Source organism: Oncorhynchus masou, chromosome 1, assembly GCF_036934945.1.
Source record: "Oncorhynchus masou masou isolate Uvic2021 chromosome 1, UVic_Omas_1.1, whole genome shotgun sequence".
Classification (NCBI taxonomy): Eukaryota; Metazoa; Chordata; class Actinopteri; order Salmoniformes; family Salmonidae; genus Oncorhynchus; species Oncorhynchus masou.
Genome location: NC_088212.1, coordinates 41651826 through 41672100, shown reverse-complemented (window position 1 = coordinate 41672100; position 20275 = coordinate 41651826). Strand labels below are relative to the sequence as shown.

The window sequence follows — 20275 nt, the reverse complement described above, 5'->3', positions numbered from 1 at the left end:
CCATGTGGACAGAGAAAGTAGTCTCTGGCCATCATTATTACTTGATTATATATGGGTGAGAGAATAACAGACTAAGCTTTGTCAGACTGTATAAGGTGTGTGCAGAGAATGATCAGTGATCGCCCAGTGTCATCCCTCCCTCCTCTCCCACACAACGGGCACTATGGCCGGGAACAGGAATGGGACCTTGAGCCTTCCTCGGGCCATGGTCTAAGGTTCACACTCTTGGAGTAGAGACCATATCCCAAGCAGGTCCTGATAAGATTCATGAGAAAGGCTTTAGCTACACTACAAAGTCAAACGTTTGGACACACCTACTCATTCCATGGTTTTTCTTTATTTGTACTATTTATACATTGTAGAATAATAATGAAGACATCAAAACTATGAAATAACACATATGAAATCATGTAGTAACAAAACAGTGTTAAACAAATCTTCAAAGTAGCCACAATTTGCTTTGATGACAGCCTTGCACACTCTTGGCATTCTCTCAACCAGCTTCATGAGGTAGTCACCTGGAATGCATTTCAATTAACAGGTGTGCCTTGTTAAAAGTTCATTTGTGGAATTTCTTTCCTTCTTAATGCGTTTGTGCCAATCAGTTGTGTTGTGACAAGGTAGGGGTGGTATACAGAAGATAGCCCTATTTGGTAAAAGACCAAGTCCATATTATGGTAAGAACAGCTGAAATAAGCAAAGAGAAATGACAGTCCGTCATTACTTTAAGACATAAAGGTCAGGCCTCCTGGGTGGCGCAGTGGTCTGGAGCTAGCTGTGCCACCAGAGACTCTGGGTTCGTGCCCAGGCTCTGTCGCAGCCGGCCGCGACTAGGAGGTCCGTGGGGCGATGCACAATTGGCCTAGTGTCGTCGGGTTAGGGAGGGTTTGACTGGTAGGGATATCCTTGTCTCATCGCGCACCAGCGATTCCTGTGCCGGGCCGGGTGCAATGCACACTAACCAAGGTCGCCAGGTGAACAGTGTTTCCTCCGACACATTGGTGTGGCTGGCTTCCGGGTTGGATGAGCGATGTGTTAAGAAGCAATGCGGCTTGGTTGGGTTGTGTTTCGGAGGACGCATGGCTTTCGACCTTCGTCTCTTCCGAGCCCGTACGAGAGCTGTAGCGATGAGACAAGATAGTAATTACTAACAATTGGATACGAAGAAATTGGGGAGAAAAATGGGGTAAAATATATATTTTTTTTACAGAAAAAAAAATACATAAAGGTCAGTTAATCCAGAACATTTCAAGATATCAGAGGGACCCAAACACAACGTTAAACTAATCTCTGATACCACCTGTCCAACTGTAGGTCATAAAGTGCTCTGGAATAGAAGCTCCCATCGACCCAGAAGTATTTACATTCAGTTAAACAAACACACGTGCTCAGGAGATGGACATCAGCCTATGAATTACAGCAACTCTCTCTCTCCCACTCTCACTACCCCTCTCTCTCTCTCTCCCACTCTCACTACTCCTCTCTCTCTCTCCTAACTTTTCACTCTTTCTCTCTTGTAAACTCCTTTCCGCCACCCTCTTTCTCTTTCTCTGTTTCTCCCTCGCTGTCTCCTTCTCGTTTCCTCCCTGTTCATTGACACAAATACAAGTGAGGCAAACCTTGAGTTAATGGGGTAAAGCTGGAATGGGGGTAAGGGGGATAAGCGCAGGGGTTTTGTGGGCCGTAGAGGGCGGTGACGGTATGTTTGTTATTTTGTTTTCCCAGTTTCTCTGTCTCCTGGTAACATTCTACCATCCTCATTGCCCCAGTTAATTATCAATCAGATGAATGTCTCTTTGCTCGTTCTGATTGGCATTTGCTGCATCAGGCCAGATAAAACAGGTGACATCACACCACTGATACTAGTCATGGGGTGGGGTGGCTGATGTCTTCGCCTTTTCCTGCCCCTGGCTGTCATCCCTGGGACTTACAGACAGACAGGCAGGCAGACAGACAGAGAACGAGAGAGAGGACTAACACACAGAGGCCTCTCTCACTATATCATCCCGTCACTGGAAAAAAAACATCTAATTTTTGTTATTTATTCAAGTGATCGCATTGAGATTAAAACTCTATTTTGAAAGGGGAGACCTGCCATAGTACGACGGCAACTAAACCGACACTCCATCCTCATCTACCTGGAGTTCCAGGCTCTTTCTAAGCTGTGAGGTGCTGTGGAATAGCAGCATGGGTAGACCCACTATGAGCCGTGCCACTGCCCTGCTCACACTCCTGGCCTGTCTGGTAAGTCCTTCTGTTTCTCCCCGATGGCTGTTACCCAGAGGTAGAGACAGAACGTTTTGTGTTGATGGCGTTTCCATTTCCACCACTGGTGTTACAGGGTGTGCTAGTTAAACAACTTGCAAGTGTCTACGTTGCCATTCAACACTAACAGAATCACAATAACTCAGAATCCAGTACTCGAATGAGACTATATTTCTTTGAATATAATAATAGATTTAAAGGAAAGTGTAACTGTGCTGGGATGTGTTTATGTTAATGAAAAGTTTAGGTATATGTAATATTATACAAGTCATTGTAAAATAGAGGGACTGTAGTTTTTATACTTCTTCACTAAGGGGCGACCGTCATGTTTACTTAGTGGTCACAGTCCAATAACGTTTCCTCTATTTGTATAAAACAGAGATGCCGGGAACTTGACTGTATTGATGCAGACGAATGGACTAATTGAGGGAGTGAAGATATTCTTTCACTACCAATTTATTGCCACCTTACTAAACAAGGCAAACATATAATCCAGTGATTTAGCCATGTTGAATGCAGAAACAGAAATAGTGAGCTGATCTGACATTTTGTTTCCTTCTGTTGACAATTGTCTCTCTATTCCTGTACATACTAATACTATCTGTGCTGGTGATTAAGCCTTGAAACATACAGTAACTTACTCTCTCCACCCTCTTATTGTCATTACGTACAAACAGCAAAGAGCAAGGTAAAAAAAACAAACAAGGCGAATACAGAAGAATATTTGTAGGCCAGAAATCAGTTGAAAAATAGATAGTGGAAATTAGAAGAGTATCCCAACCAGAAGGATGAAAAGGTGAATGTGTATTATGGCTACACCACCACTATCTCCCCTCAGTCATACTAACTCTGTCATTTCACTAGGATCTTCATTTGAGCCAGTTTGCTCCAGCAGGAAATAATCCTCCAGCAACAGGAAATGTGAATTATTATGTGGATTATAATTAATGGACATTTTTGTAGGGGTTGATACACTTTTCGTTAGGGCAAATCAAGTCAAAGTGGTAATGACAACATTTTTAAAACTCAAATACACTACAAGTTTGCATTTCCTTCTGTGCAGAACAATTCTCAGCAACAAATAGTGATCAAATTGAGATCCTACGTGTGTATGTCTCCCCCAGGTTGTCTTAGAGGCCCGTCATGAGCCAGGATACTGTGCCTTCTACGAGGAGTGTGGTAGAAACCCAACGGTGGTGGGTTCCCTCCTCCCCCCCATAATCCCCTGCCTCAACTACAGCCGTGCTCGAGCCCTCGAGGGGGAGCACTACCAGCAACTCAAAAAGGTCAGTGGTTCTGGCCCAGTAACTCTCTGGGTGGTTCTGTCTGTTTGCTCTGGAGAGCGCGCGCACGAGAGAGAGAGAGAGAGAGAGAGAGAGAGAGAGAGAGAGAGAGAGAGAGAGAGAGAGAGAGAGAGAGAGAGAGAGAGAGAGAGAGAGAGAGAGAGAGAGAGATAACTGACATTGGCAGTGTTTTAAAGCGACAGGGCAATGTCAAGTTTCAGGTAAATGACCTTACTGTTGCTATGATTCTAGGTGTGCCCCATGCTGGACCGTGGAGAGGGCAGCACCACCGCCTGCTGCTCTATAAAGCAGCTCAAGTCCCTGGAAATGAGCCTGATGCTGTCCAAGGCAGTGCTCATGCGCTGCCCCTCCTGTGCTGACAACTTTGCCCACCTCCACTGCATCAACACCTGCAGCCCTGATCAGACCACAACCATTAACGTGACACGCACCATCAACATCACCACCTTGGGGATTGTCAAAGAGGCTGTGGTGGGTTACCAGGCCTACTTGTCCACCTCGTTTGCCGACAAATCCTTTGAGTCCTGCAAGAACGTGAGGATTCCCGCCACGGGGGGGTATGCCATCGCTACCATGTGCGGACGTTATGGCGCAGCACTGTGTACGGCTCAGCGCTGGTATGACTTCCAGGGTGACTCCAGTAATGGCCTGGCCCCATTGGACATCGACTTCAGGCTGATCCCAGAAGGGGTCACAGAGGGGATACCTGATGGGGTAGTGCCTTATGCTGGGAGGGCGCTGGGGTGTAACGAGATGACCCCAACAGGGGCAGAGGTTTGCTCCTGCCAGGACTGCCAGGCCTCGTGCCCGGTTGTACCCTCTCCCCCACCCCCCGCAGAACCCTTCACCATCGGGGGGGTGGACGGCTACCTGGTGCTATGTGTGATCTTCCTCTGCATTCTCATTCTAGCCTTCCTGCTCTTTGTGCTCTCCACCTACCTCCTGAGGAAGAAAGAGGGCAAGGACTCTGAGAAAGGGAAAGGAAAGGGGAAAGGGATGGATAAGAATGGGAACAACGTGAGTGAGAGGCTGATTGAACCGTGGGAGGTGACCTGTACAGACAAGAACAGCCTGGCTACTCAGGAGTTCCTGGGTTCTGGGTTCCGGGCATGGGGCACCCTCATCGCCTCACACCCCCTCAAGGTGCTGCTAGCGTCGGCTGTGGTCACAGCTGCCTTCGCCACAGGACTCATGCACATTGAACTGACCACCGACCCGGTCCAGCTATGGTCAGCCCCAAACAGCCGTGCCCGTATGGAGAAGGACTTCCATGACAAGCACTTTGACCCATTCTTTAGAACCAACCAGATGATCCTAACAGCGCCGGGCCGACCTGGTCACTTCTATGACTCGTTGCTGTTCGGGAAGCAGAACTTCAGTGGAATCATTGCCAAAGACCTGATCCTGGAACTTCTAAAGCTGCAGAAAAAGATTCAGGTAGAGTAGGACACCAACACTATTGGCACTACAATTGGTATTACTGAAATATCATGAACATTGTGTTAGTAGTAGTTCTACCAGTTCTATGATAGAGAACATGTGATTATTGACATATTGTATTTATTCTTAATGATTGTGATAATCAGAAATCACTAAAGTAATGCAATACTAAAATACTAAACTCCTTTATTGTTTCAACTCTTATCTGCAGAACATTGAGTTCTGGTCGAATGACCTGAACCGTATGGCAAGTCTGAAGGATGTGTGCTTCGCGCCCCTCAACCCCTCCAACCCCTCCCTGACTGACTGTGCTGTCAACAGCCTGCCCCAGTACTTCCAGAACAGTGTGGACAACCTCAACGCTAAAGTCAACATGACGGAGCTGGGAGTGACCAAGGAGGTGGACTGGAGAGACCACTTCATCTACTGCGTCAAGTAAGTCTGATTTGTGACGCGCCTCCCTTTCTGTCAGTGAAAACACAATCAGATTCTATAGCCGTTTTTAAATATTCATTTACCGTTGTTCGAATGTGTTTGTATCATTGACAGTAAGGCAGCTAAATGAAACATGATCTTGTATGCCCCATTCCCTGCAGCTCTCCTCTGTCGTTCAAAGACATCACTGACCTGCAGTTGAGCTGCATGGCTGATTATGGAGCACCAGTCTTCCCCTTCCTCGCAGTGGGGGGATACGAGAGTAAGGCTTCATGTCGTTTATTTTTTTTGTAATAATATTTGAATTAGTCCCTAGATTGCATTCTTCTTTGGCTCTGCTACCAATCCCGCAGAACAGATGCCGACACTAACCTAGTAGTTTGACGACACTTCATAGACTAGATGACTAGTGGTTCTCCGTAGCTCAGTCGGTCGAGCATAGCACAGCTTTGGCGCTTGCAACGCCAGTATAGTGGGTTCGATTCCCGGGACCAACCGTATGTAAAATGTGAGTCGCTTTGGATAAAATCATCTGCTAAATGGCATTTGTTATTATATATCAGATGAATCCTGTGTATTAACCCGGCTTTCGTAATCTCCCCCCTCTCAGATGAAGGCTACACTACAGCAGAAGCTCTCATCCTGACATTCTCCCTCAATAACTACCCTCGAGACAACGTTAAGTTCAAGGTGGCCCTGGAGTGGGAGCAAAGGTTCCTGGACATAGTCCAAGAGTACCAGAAGAGTCCAGGCAACCCATTCACCTTTGCGTACATGGCTGAGGTACGTACGTAAGCACACAGCCAGGGATATCTCCCATACAGACAGTCTACTTACTGATTACCTGCTATTTACCTTGGAAGACATTACATGGTCATAATATTGAAATGCATTGCTTTATGAGTCTACAATTACCTCTCTCTGTTCTCTCCCCTCTCTCCTTTTCTTTCATATCCTTCTCTGCCACTGCTCTCTCCCATCTCTCACCCCTTCTCCGAACCCCTCTATTTCTCTCTCTGTAGAGGTCACTGGAGGATGAGATTAACAGGACGACAGTGGAGGACATCCCCATCTTCATGATCAGCTATGCTGTTATCTTTGTGTACATTGCTGTGGCTCTGGGGGAGTACACCTCCTTCAGTCGAATACTGGTGAGACCGCTCGAGGAAATACAATGTGCCAATTTGCATTTCAACTGCTGCCATTTTAGCTGGACACACAAAGAAAACACTTGGCCCCAAGCAGAAAGTAAAATCAATAACCTTAGTAGTTACACAAGGAAAGAAAGGAGGAAACGACTGTATAGATACAGCATGTCCAGATGCAGGCAGTCCTATTCTCTAAAATTGCTGATTATTATGCCTGCTTAGCCTTTTGGAGGGCTAGATGGAACACAAATGGAATTCTCCGTAATGTCAAAAACTGTAACACTAGTTTGTAAAATAGATGAAGCACTGTACTGTATATGACTAGGGTGGATTTGAAAGGTTTTCCTATGCCATACAGGAAACTGTGGTCAACAGGAGCTGCCCCTGACCTCTGTGGTGTCCCTACAGGTGGACTCAAAGTTCCTGGTTGGTCTGGGTGGTATCCTGGTGGTGGGCTGCTCTGTCCTGGCATCCATGGGTTTCTACGCCTGGATCGGTATCCCCTCCTCTCTGATCATCCTCCAGGTTGTCCCCTTCCTGGTGCTGGCCGTAGGAGCTGACAACATCTTTATCTTCGTCCTGGAGTACCAGGTGTGTGTTTTAAACCTGCTTGTGCGTGTGTGTGCGTGTGCGTGTGCGTGTGGCTGCAAGTCACTTGACTGTTTTGGTATTCCACAACGACCGGTTGTTCAGTTGGTTCACTCATAATGTTCTTCGTCAGGTGGCAGTATTTTCTCTCTCCAGTAATAGTAAAACTCTCTCTCTCTCAGAGGGACGTACGGAGGCCAGGCGAGAAGACGGAGGAGCGGATCGGACGTGTCCTTGGAAATGTAGCTCCCAGCATGCTCCTGTGCTCTCTCTCCGAGTCTGTCTGCTTCTTCCTGGGTGAGCTCCCATTGGCGCACTCTAGAACATAGGAACAGAGCACACAGAAAAGACACTGGTATTTCTTGTCAGAGAGATGCTATTTTTCTTATTGACTCCTCTGAACCTGTAGTAATTCATCAGGTGTGCAAATATGTAGACTCGTCCACCAGCCGACTCTCTTTGTCAAACCTATGTGGTAGCAATGAGCCTGGGTACAAGGTTAGCAACAACGCGTTCTTTCAAAAGTCAATGGCAATGACAATAGTGGTCTATACATACCAGGATGTAGCCGACATTCCATCCATTTAATCAATTCAATACACATGGCGCCTGTGATGGGGGTTTACATACTCTATGTTAATGACTAACCACTCCTGTTCCTCACCTCTGTCCCCCAGGCGCTCTGAGCACCATGCCTGCTGTCAAGTCCTTTGCTCTGTACGCTGCCCTGGCTGTGCTCATGGACTTCGTTCTGCAGATGACGGCCTTCGTGGCGTTGCTGTCCCTGGACGCCAGACGGCAGGACGGGAACCGCTGCGAGCTGGCCTGCTGCGTCACCGTCAAGACCACGGCCCCCTCCAAACCCAACGAGGGTTTCCTTCTGCCCGCCATGAGGAAATACTATGCCCCCGTCCTCCTCCACCCCGTCACCAGGGTCATAGTGGTAAATAAGCTATTGTCTTTTGACCTTTTATACATTGGTGTTCCCTCTAGTTAGCTCAGTTGGCTGGTTTTGGTTGCGGTTGTGGTTGAAGTCCTCCTCCTCTCTCCCTCTGCCAGATTGTTGTGTTCATCTTTATGTTCATCTCCTCCATCTACCTGATGTTCTATGTGACAGTGGGTCTGGATCAGGAGTTGGCTATGCCCCAGGTGAGTGACACCTGGACTACTGCTTGAATGCACCTCCCATGACCCTTTATTCATTCATTCTTTCATTCATTCATTCATGAATAACATATAACAACATACAGTATGAACGACAGGAAACAGCCTAAATAACAGTACATTTTCATCCATGTACTGGCCACGTGACACCTTCTCCTCTCATCCTCTGTCTCAGGGTTCCTACATGTTGGAGTATTTCAAATACCTGTATGCGTACTTTGAGGTGGGCGTCCCAACCTATTTTGTCACGACAAAGGGCTTTAACTTCACCAGCATAGCGGGTATGAATGCAACCTGCTCCAGTGTGGGCTGTGACCCCTTCTCTCTCACTCAGAAGATCCAGTACGCCACTGAATACCCTGACCTGTGAGTAGTCATTAGATTTTAAATTAAACGGAGGATTAAAAATAATAATAATAATTACATTTAGAAAGCTAGTTATTTTCACCTGGTCTCAAAGCACTTTATATTGGGTGTGGGTAAATTGGCTTGTATACACTAAGTGTTCAAAACATTAAGAACACTTGCTCTTTCCATGACACAGACTGACCAGGTGAATCCAGGTCAATCAGTGTAGATGAAGGGGAAGATACAGGTTAAACTAATTTTTAAGTCTTGAGACAATTGAGACATGGATTGTGTGTGTGCATTCAGAGGGTGAATTGGCAAGACAAAAGATTGAAGTGCCTTTGAATGGGGTATGGTAGTAGGTGCCAGGCACATCCGGTTTGTGTCAAGAACTGCAATGCTGCTGTATTTTTATGCTCAACCATTTCCCGAGTGTACCGAGAATGATTCACCACACACACTAAGAAAAAAGTGCTATCTAAAACATTAAAGGTTTCTTCTTCAGCTGTCCCCACAGGAAAACCCTTTGAAGAACCCCTTTTCATTCCAGATTGAACCCTTTTGGTTCCAGGTAGAACCTTATTGGGTTCAATTTAGAACCCTTTCCCTAGAGGGTTCTACATGGAACCCAAAATAATTCTAACTGGAACCAAAAAGTGTTCTAACTGGAACCAAAAAGGGTTGCCCTGTGGGGACAGCTGAAGAACCCTTTTGCAAAGGACATCCAGCCAACTTGACACAACTGTGGGAAGCTTTGGAGTCAACATGGGCCAGCATCCCTATCTAACGCTTTCGACACGTTGTAGAGTCCATGCCCTGACGAATTGAGGCTGTTCTGAGGGAAAAGTGGGGGGGGGGGGGGGGGGGGGCAACTCAAGATTAGGAAGGTGTTCTTAATGTTTTGTATACTGAGTGCATATTCAAACACTACTTCCTTCTAACTGTGTTGTTGTTCTGTTTCCAGTCTGTCTCTCTGACTCCTCCCTCACCCTTTTCCCCACTGCACTCAACCTTGAACTTATTGATACCCGCAAGGCCACCTCACACACAGCCAATCACAACGCTTACTGATCAACCCAGTTACGCAAAACACATTCAAGAATAGATCAGGGACTATGTTCAAGAGGATAGAAAGGCTATATCATCAAATCTGATGAGCAAACTATTCAGTCTTAATCTAGGGTTAGGATTAAGGTTAATGTTAGGGGTAAGGGTTAAGGTTAGGGTTAGTGGTTAAATAGCCTTTGTGGAAACCATTTATCCGGAGGCTGCATTCATTGCTTCTGGGGATTTTAACAAGGCTAATCTGAAAACAAGACTCCCTAAATTTTATCAGCATATCGATTGCGCAACCAGGGGTGGAAAAACCTTGGATCACTGTTACTCTAACTTCCGCGACGCATATAAGGCCCTGCCCCGCCCCCCTTTCGGAAAAGCTGACCACGACTCCATTTTGCTGATACCTGCCTACAGACAAAAACTAAAAAAAGAAGCTCCCACGCTGAGGTCTGTCCAACGCTGGTCCAACCAAGCTGACTCCACACTCCAAGACTGCTTCCATCACGTGGACTGGGACATGTTTCGTATTGCGTCAGATAACAACATTGACGAATACGCTGATTCGGTGTGCGAGTTCATTAGAACGTGCGTTGAAGATGTCGTTCCCATAGCAATGATTAAAACATTCCCTAACCAGAAACCGTGGATTGATGGCAGCATTCGCATGAAACTGAAAGCGCGAACCACTGCTTTCAATCAGGGCAAGGTGTCTGGTAACATGACTGAATACAAACAGTGCAGCTATTCCCTCCGTAAGGCTATCAAACAAGCTAAGCGTCAGTACAGAGACAAAGTAGAATCTCAATTCAACGGCTCAGACACAAGAGGCATGTGGCAGGGTCTACAGTCAATCACGGACTACAGGAAGAAATCCAGCCCAGTCACGGACCAGGATGTCTTGCTCCCAGCCAGACTAAATAACTTCTTTGCCCGCTTTGAGGACAATACAGTGCCACTGACACGGCCTGCAACGGAAACATGCGGTCTCTCCTTCACTGCAGCCGAGGTGAGTAAAACATTTAAACGTGTTAACCCTCGCAAGGCTGCAGGCCCAGACGGCATCCCCAGCCGCGCCCTCAGAGCATGCGCAGACCAGCTGGCTGGTGTGTTTACGGACATATTCAATCAATCCCTATACCAGTCTGCTGTTCCCACATGCTTCAAGAGGGCCACCATTGTTCCTGTTCCCAAGAAAGCTAAGGTAACTGAGCTAAACGACTACCGCCCCGTAGCACTCACTTCCGTCATCATGAAGTGCTTTGAGAGACTAGTCAAGGACCATATCACCTCCACCCTACCTGACACCCTAGACCCACTCCAATTTGCTTACCGCCCAAATAGGTCCACAGACGATGCAATCTCAACCACACTGCACACTGCCCTAACCCATCTGGACAAGAGGAATACCTATGTGAAAATGCTGTTCATCGACTACAGCTCGGCATTCAACACCATAGTACCCTCCAAGCTCGTCATCAAGCTCGAGACCCTGGGTCTCGACCCCGCCCTGTGCAACTGGGTACTGGACTTCCTGACGGGCCGCCACCAGGTGGTGAGGGTAGGTAACAACATCTCCTCCCCGCTGAGCCTCAACACTGGGGCCCCACAAGGGTGCGTTCTGAGCCCTCTCCTGTACTCCCTGTTCACCCACGACTGCGTGGCCACGCACGCCTCCAACTCAATCATCAAGTTTGCGGACGACACAACAGTGGTAGGCTTGATTACCAACAACGACGAGACGGCCTACAGGGAGGAGGTGAGGGCCCTCGGAGTGTGGTGTCAGGAAAATAACCTCACACTCAACGTCAACAAAACTAAGGAGATGTTTGTGGACTTCAGGAAACAGCAGAGGGAACACCCCCCTATCCACATCGATGGAACAGTAGTGGAGAGAGTAGCAAGTTTTAAGTTTCTCGGCATACACATCACAGACAAACTGAATTGGTCCACTCACACAGACAGCATCGTGAAGAAGGCGCAGCAGCGCCTCTTCAACCTCAGGAGGCTGAAGAAATTCGGCTTGTCACCAAAAGCACTCACAAACTTCTACAGATGCACAATCGAGAGCATCCTGGCGGGCTGTATCACCGCCTGGTACGGCAACTGCTCCGCGCTCAACCGTAAGGCTCTCCAGAGGGTAGTGAAGTCTGCACAACGCATCACCGGGGGCAAACTACGTGCCCTCCAGGACACCTACACCACCCGATGTTACAGGAAGGCCATAAAGATCATCAAGGACATCAACCACCCGAGCCACTGCCTGTTCACCCCGCTATCATCCAGAAGGCGAGGTCAGTACAGGTGCATCAAAGCTGGGACCGAGAGACTGAAAAACAGCTTCTATCTCAAGGCCATCAGACTGTTAAACAGCCACCACTAACATTGAGTGGCTGCTGCCAACACACTGACACTGACTCAACTCCAGCCACTTTAATAATGGGAATTGATGGGAAATTATGTAAATATATCACTAGCCACTTTAAACAATGCTACCTTATATAATGTTACTTATCCTACATTATTCATCTCATATGCATACGTATATACTGTACTCTATATCATCTACTGCATCCTTATGTAATACATGTATCACTAGCCACTTTAACTATGCCACTTTGTTTACATACTCATCTCATATGTATATACTGTACTCGATACCATCTACTGTATCTTGCCTATGCTGCTCTGTACCATCACTCATTCATATATCCTTATGTACATATTCTTTATCCCCTTACACTGTGTATAAGACAGTAGTTTAGGAATTGTTAGTTAGATTACTTGTTGGTTATTACTGCATTGTCGGAACTAGAAGCACAAGCATTTCGCTACACTCGCATTAACATCTGCCAACCATGTGTATGTGACAAATAAAATTTGATTTGATTTGATTTGGTCAGAAAGCGCCACACTTCTGTCTTCTCTAGCGTGGAGATAAGGTCTCAGGGCTGCTGGTATCACCACCTCATTAATGCACCTTTGTTTTCAATTTGCCATATCAGCAGCTGGTGTTGTAAACGTAAAAGGTAGTAATCCTAAGCCAAAGTTCGGCTGACTCTGGGGGTTTGCGTGAACGTGGATGAAAGTGAAATAAAATAAGGGGGAAGTTCGTAATGATGCCAGAATGATAGGTACTTTCTGATACATAACGGTGATTGTTTTAATGAGTCCCAACTCATTGATATGATTAACAGATCTTACATGGCCATCCCAGCAAACTCGTGGGTGGACGACTTCATTGACTGGCTAAACCCTGGATCCAAATGCTGTCGGCTCTATTCCATCGGTCCTAACAAAGGGAAATTCTGTCCCGCGAGCGAATGTGAGTACCAAGTACCTCAGAGACAGCCGGACAACGGGAAGTAAAAACAAAGAACATTATCATCTCTGTTTGTTATGCATGAATAAAACATAAAGAAACATGATGTATATCTAACCTGATGTATAATGTGTTGTGTGCGTAGCGGCCTTCTTGTGTGGGCAGAAGTGTATGAAGACTCCCGTTAACGGGGTACTGAGGCCCGACAAGGAGCAATTCAACCGCTTCCTACCAGACTTCCTAGGCAACAGGCCCGACCTGCAGTGCCCTAAGGGGTGAGTGTCACAAACACACACACACACACACGCACGCACACATGCAAACACACGCATCCACACATGCATGTGTGTAATTGTCTGTTCTCTTCCTAACAGAGGTCTTGGAGCCTATGATAAGGCTGTGATCACAGATGAGAGTGGAGAAATTATAGGTGAGGAATACTGGATATTATTTATCACATTTTAACCTAATACACAGACAATAAAGCTTCGGAAGTCGAAGGTGACCTCTGTCTCTGTGTTGTTAGCCACCAGGTTCATGGCGTACCACACGGCCCTTACCACCTCCAAGGAGTTCACTGCAGCTCTAAAAATAGCCAGAGAGCTGGCCCACAACATCACCCTCAGCATGAGATCCATACCTGGCACATCCCAGGACTTTGAGGTCTTCCCCTACACGTATGTTAGCTCAGCGTCCTCCTCCTTTCTCCTCGTCTTTTTCTCCACTTCTCACATCTTTCCGTATACATCTATTCCTCCTTTCCCCTCTGGGAGAGGCTGTGGACAAGCATCAGTTAATCAGACTGTCCTCCTCTCCTTCCAGGGTGACCTATGTGTTCTATGAACAGTACCTGACCATTGTGTCTGAGGGACTGTTTAACATCTCCATGTGCCTACTGCCAACCTTTGTGGTGTGCTGTCTGCTGCTGGGCATGGACCTGCGCTCCGGCGCTCTCAACCTCCTCACCATCATCATGATCACCGTGGATACCGTGGGCGTCATGACACTGTGGGGCATCGACTACAACGCTGTGGCTCTTATCAACCTGGTCACGGTATGGAACCAGAGCACTACTTGTGTTGGCGCGGGTGCAACTTGTTGCAACGTGTCTCAACTTCAGCACCAGTTTGAAACCTCATAAATCCTGTTTGTAAACGTGCTGTAGATAGTGTCCCCTATCTTTACTTCCTGAAATGGACTATAAGCCACTGTCCCCACCCAAGCTGCACTTGACATAAGCAAACATGCGTTTTTACACCCTAACCCTCCCCCTTCCCTCTCTCTCTGGTCCTCAGGCGGTGGGTATCTCTGTGGAGTTTGTATCTCACATGACACGATCCTTTGCCATGAGCATCCAGCCTACACATGTAGAGAGAGCCAAGGAGGCTACTGCTACTATGGGCAGTGCGGTGAGTCCAAGGGCCAGACCACACAATCCCTGTACAGCCATTAGATACATGGCCTTGTCAAAACCACAAAGATATACGTGGACACTTAATGGACTTTCTTTTTTTCTTTTTTCTTTACGCTGAACGTATGTTTGTCCCTGTGCGGTCCTACAGGTGTTTGCTGGCGTCGCCATGACGAACCTGCCTGGCATAGTTGTGTTGGCATTTGCCAAAGCCCAGCTTATCCAGATATTCTTCTTCCGTTTAAACCTGGTTATCACTCTGCTGGGAATGGCCCATGGCCTCATATTCCTGCCCGTGCTGCTCAGCTACTTTGGTGAGAGTGTGTGCGTACGTACGTGTGTGCGTGTGTGGGCGCGTGTCAACCAACAGATTAGTCACTGAATGAAGGTTTTTTTCACTCTGTGACCTTTTTTGGACTGATACCTTTTTCCCAATCCTGTGTGTCTCTCAGGTCCTGGAGTGAATAAAGCATTGTTGCTACGGCTACAGCAGGCCAAGGCCCAGGAGCTGGAGCTGAGTAGCAACGCCAAGAACATCTACGACAACATCAGCTATGAAGACCAGGAGAACAGCCCCAACCCAGACACCACCCCCATCACCCCGTACGAACCCCACACCACTGAGAACCTCAAAAAGGTTGCGATAGAAGAGACAATACCCCCCCCCCCTCCCCACACAGAGACAATCTCTGAGGAACACCTGGATAAAGTGGTGAGAGTGGGCCATTTCTGAAAACCACCACCTAACCAACTGTTTCCAGTTTATCTACATATGCCTCCATAACCATAGGAACCGCAAGAGCCCGAAGCAAGGACAATGTATGTGGCAAAGCAGGGTCTAATAGAGATTCTATATATTGAGCCATATGTGCAGATCTTCATCTATGGCACTAGCGTCAATGTCCCATTATTCAGGAAAGGCAGGACTGAAGGCCGCAATAGACACGACCGTGCAATATCTACTACCAGATGAACTGTGTGGAGTGGAGATACATAACCACGTACTGAGCTGAGGGACCTACTGGTCGTTCAACAGAGACATCACTTATAATAGTATACTGTGTAATGTAGACATGTAGTCTCTCATCTCCATATTCTGTATGTGACAGTTTCTGCCTGGGCAGGAGGAATTGGCAGGATGATTTCTGCATTGCAAATTAGGCAGGCACAAAGTGGTTCCTAGTGAGAAATTACATACAAATATGCTAACAAAATTATTTTTTTATACTATTAGAATTGTTTTGTGTGTCAGTTAAATGTAAATGTATGAACAAAATCTGTTCATCAAGTATTCCCACGAATAAAAAAGAGATGTGATCATGTCTGAATGTAATCAAGGTAAGAAATTTTCAAATACAAATCTCTTTTTGGTTGTGGTCAATTTGCAGTGTACATATTATTATCATTATGTTTCGGTTCCCCTACCATCCACTCCGACAAAATTCAGCCAGCAGCTGAATCTAGTTTCTTTCCCCTAAATTACAGTAAGAGAAAACACTCCAGTAAATCATTATTTTCTGTATTGTTTGTAAAAAATATTGTGAAATGACTATTAAACATGACTGTAAAATATGCGTGACTTGACTTTGCAGGCTGTGGTAAACCCAGGAATAAAAAGGCATAATGATTTTCATAATTCATAATAAATGCATTACATAAGCACAATGGGGCCGATTCCAAACGAAGTTAGGCCGATGGAAATCAAAAGTAATTCCCTTTTAATGCACCTTTATCTACATGCATATTCTGACCTTGACCATAAGCATGAGAGTAGCATGCCATTCACCCGCTATTCATTCGGGTGGAGGTAGAATAAATTAAGGCGAGGCGGAGGTGTGTCTACAGATAATCTACTTATAAAGTGTCTACTTATAATCGCTGAAGACAAATGTGAAACCAGTCATATGGCATTAAACTGACGCATATTAACACATCAACCTTCCGACAGTAAAGTTTATGAAATGCTGTGCCATTATGCAGAATTGAAATTGTACGCCTATTAACTTTCAGGAATGGGAACTCTCGAATGTCTTAGTTATATGCTACCCCCGATTTTTTAAATATGTTAAATATTAGCCATTATCAGTATCGACTGTCAGTAGGCCTAATAACCACACATATTTAACTCCTGGTGGTTCCAAACTTCTTCCACTTAAGAATGATGGAGGCCACTGTGTTCTTGGGGACCTTCAATGCTGCAAACATGTTTTGTTACCCATCCCAGGATCTGTGCCTCGACAGACAATTATTTCGACCTCATGGCTTGGTTTTTGCTCTGACATGCACTGTCAACTGTGGGACCTTATATTGACAGGTGTGTGTGCGCCTTTCCAAATCATGTCCAATCAACTTCATTTACCACAGGTGGGCTCCAATCAAGTTGTTGAACCATCTCAAGGATGATCAATGGAAACAGGATGCACCTGTGCTCAATGTCGAGTTTCAAAGCAAAGGATCTGAATACCTATGCACAAAAGGTATTTCTGTTTAGAATTTTTTATAAATTTGCACAAATTTCTAAAAACCTGTTTTCGCTTTGTCATTATGGGGTTTGTATTTAATCAATTTCAGAATAAGGCTGTAACGTAACAAAACCTGGAAAAAGGCAAGGGGTCTGAATACTTTCCGAATGCACTGTAGGCTAGTTAACTTGTTATGGAGTGGAGCGCAGACCAAGCTGTAACAGTCTGAACCCAGCGCAGTACTTTGCCATGTCATCACAAACTTCCATGGTTAGTGCAGGCAGCTGGCTTACTATTGTACACTGTTCTCCCTATTATAATTACATGTACACTAAACTTCCAACATTACCATGGGTTGAAGAACTGAATGTGGCAATTTTCTAAATGAATCAAACCACCTTTTTCTTTCTTTAGTGCTTAAAGGCTATCCAAACCAATTTTTTATGATTCACAAAAACATTCCTATACCTAAATAATCTACAAGATCAGGGGATTTTTAAATCTACCAATTGATGCTGAAACTGAGACAAATATGCATATATTTAGATGGCTAAGTCTAAATACCAAATACTGAGAAGTGCGCAGGAAAGACATCAATCTCTGTCTGAATCGTCCCCAACATCAAACATCAAATCAAATGTTATTTGTCGCATGCGCCGAATACAACAGGTATTCAATTTCACCTTACAGTGAAATGCTTACTTACAAGCCCTTAACCAACAATTCAGTTATAAGAAAATTCCTAAATAAGTAAATAATAAAAATAAAAAATAATTAAAAAGCAGCAGTTAAATAACATTAGCGAGGCTATATACAGGCGGTACCGGTACAGAGTTGTCGGTGATCAGGCTGTTGTGTCATCAACAAATTTAATGATGGTGTTGGAGTCATCCCTGGCCATGCAGTCATGAGTGAACAGGGAGTACAGGAGGGGACTGAGCACTCACTCCTTGTTGAGGATTAGCGTGGCGGATGTGTTGTTACGTACCCTTACCACCTGGGGGCGGCCCATCAGGAACTCCAGGATCCAGTTGCAAAGAGAGGTGTTTAGTCCCAGGGTCCTTAGCTTAGTGATGAGCTTGGGTCGAGACACTGGGTCGAGACCCCGCCCTGTGGAACTGGGTACTGGACTTCCTGACGGGCCACCCCCAGGTGGTGAGGGGAGGCAACAACATCTCCACCCCGCTGATCCTCAACACTGGGGCCCCACAAGGGTGCGTTCTGAGCCCTCTCCTGTACTCCCTGTTCACCCACGACTGCGTGGCCACGCACGCCTCCAACTCAATCATCAAGTTAGTGGACGTCACAACAATGGTAGGCTTGATTACCAACAACGACGAGACGGCCTACAGGGAGAAGGTGAGGGCCCTCGGAGTGTGGTGTCAGGAAAATAACCTCACACTCAACGTCAACAAAACTAAGGAGATGATTGTGGACTTCAGGAAACAGCAGAGGGAACACCCCCCTATCCACATCGATGGAACAGTAGTGGAGAGGGTAGTAAGTTTTAAGTTCCTCGGCATACACATCACAGACAAACTGAATTGGTCCACCCACACAGACAGCATCGTGAAGAAGGCGCAGCAGCGCCTCTTCAACCTCGGGAGGCTGAAGAAATTCGGCTTGTCACCAAAAGCACTCACAAACTTCTACAGATGCACAATCAAGAGCATCCTGGTGGGCTGTATCACCGCCTGGTACGGCAACTGCTCCGCCCACAACCGTAAGGCTCTCCAGAGGGTAGTGAGGTCTGCACAACGCATCACCGGGGGCAAACTACCTGCGCTCCAGGACACCTACACCACCCGATGTTACAGGAAGGCCATAAAGATCATCAAGGACAACAACCACCCGAGCCACTGCCTTTTCACCCCGCTATCATCCAGAAGGCGAGGTCAGTACAGGTGCATCAAAGCTGGGACCGAGAGACTGAAAAACAGCTTCTATCTCAAGGCCATCAGGCTGTTAAACAGCCACCACTAACATTGAGTGGCTGCTGCCAACACACTGACTCAACTCCAGCCACTTTAATAATGGGAATTGATGGGAAATGATGTAAAATATATCACTAGCCACTTTAAACAATGCTACCTAATATAATGTTTACATACCCTACAGTATTCATCTCATATGTATACGTATATACTGTACTCTATATCATCTACTGCATCTTTATGTAATACATGTATCACTAGCCACTTTAATTATGCCACTTTGTTTATATACTCATCTCATATGTATATACTGTACTCGATACCATCTACTGTATCTTGCCTATGCTGCTCTGTACCATCACTCATTCATATATCTTTATGTACATATTATTTATCCCCTTACACTTGTGTGTATAAGACAGTAGTTTTGGAATTGTTAGTTAGATTACTTGTTGGTTATTACTGCATTGTCGGAACTAGAAGCACAAGCATTTCGCTACACTTGCATTAACATCTGCTAACCATGTGTATGTGACAAATAAAATTTGATTTGATTTGATTTATATAGCTATGACTGTAAAGATAGCTGATGTGTGGTGAGCTTCGTAGCACAGAGTCCTCGTCCAGTTGGGTGTTACACATATTAGTTGAGATCCATTGCTTTAGGATCTGGAAAAGCTCAAATCATTCTTATGTGAAGTCTCTTGAATTCAGACTGTCACTCTCTACCTGCTCCTACCTTACTAAGGCAATACAATGTATAGTGCCAGACTCTCAGGCTTTGGCAACTGAAATGTATTTGACGGGTGAAGTTACAGGCAGGTTGCGTCAGTCAGCCCTAAAAGTAAACAGTGAAAGTCCACTGTGGACTTAGTTGAGCTGATACATGACTAATAGTTAGTGGTACTTGATGTGGCTCTATGATCTTCAGGTGAGTCTGGATTTTGTTTTCCTCTTCCTCCTCATCGCTGACATCAATAACTTTCGACATGAGTTGGCTCTGGTAATTAAATATGAATGCTGTTTGTCAACCTTGTATTTCCAAGTTTCAACCACAGACAGCAGTAGCAGTGAGCGGACGTTTACTTTTTATTACAATCGCCCTTCTCCTTCTACCCAGGTGAGGCTTTTGGCCCTGTGTCTCTCCTGAACTATTGCTATGTCTAATATCAGCTGGAGTTTGGGAGGCGCAGTGACTACAGCGACCACAGCTTCCAGACCCTGCTAAACTACCTATCTGGGGCCATGCTGATAGTGGGATCCCTATGGACACAGGTTGGGCATGAGCAGTAAAACACCAGCAGTAGAGCACAAACAGTAGGACACTAGCAGTAGGACCTGACCAGGTAGGACCCCAACAGGTTGGACACCATCAGTAGAACAGTAACAGTAGGACAC

The 20275-nt window shown here is 45.9% G+C and overlaps 1 protein-coding gene across 1 annotated transcript; it reads left to right on the top strand.

The window, feature by feature from the left end:
- Nucleotides 1-1870: 1870 nt before the first annotated feature.
- npc1l1 (NPC1-like 1) lies at nucleotides 1871-16053 on the top strand. The gene is made up of 20 exons (XM_064972109.1): nucleotides 1871-2244; nucleotides 3390-3551; nucleotides 3801-5006; nucleotides 5221-5444; nucleotides 5606-5706; nucleotides 6055-6227; nucleotides 6467-6595; nucleotides 7001-7183; nucleotides 7363-7477; nucleotides 7858-8123; nucleotides 8240-8329; nucleotides 8520-8710; nucleotides 12946-13073; nucleotides 13216-13345; nucleotides 13445-13500; nucleotides 13597-13747; nucleotides 13893-14124; nucleotides 14366-14479; nucleotides 14633-14795; nucleotides 14934-16053. Exons 1-20 carry the CDS (start codon nucleotides 2188-2190, stop codon nucleotides 15212-15214), a joined length of 4152 nt encoding a protein of 1383 aa, XP_064828181.1. The 5' UTR covers nucleotides 1871-2187; the 3' UTR covers nucleotides 15215-16053.
- Nucleotides 16054-20275: the final 4222 nt, after the last annotated feature.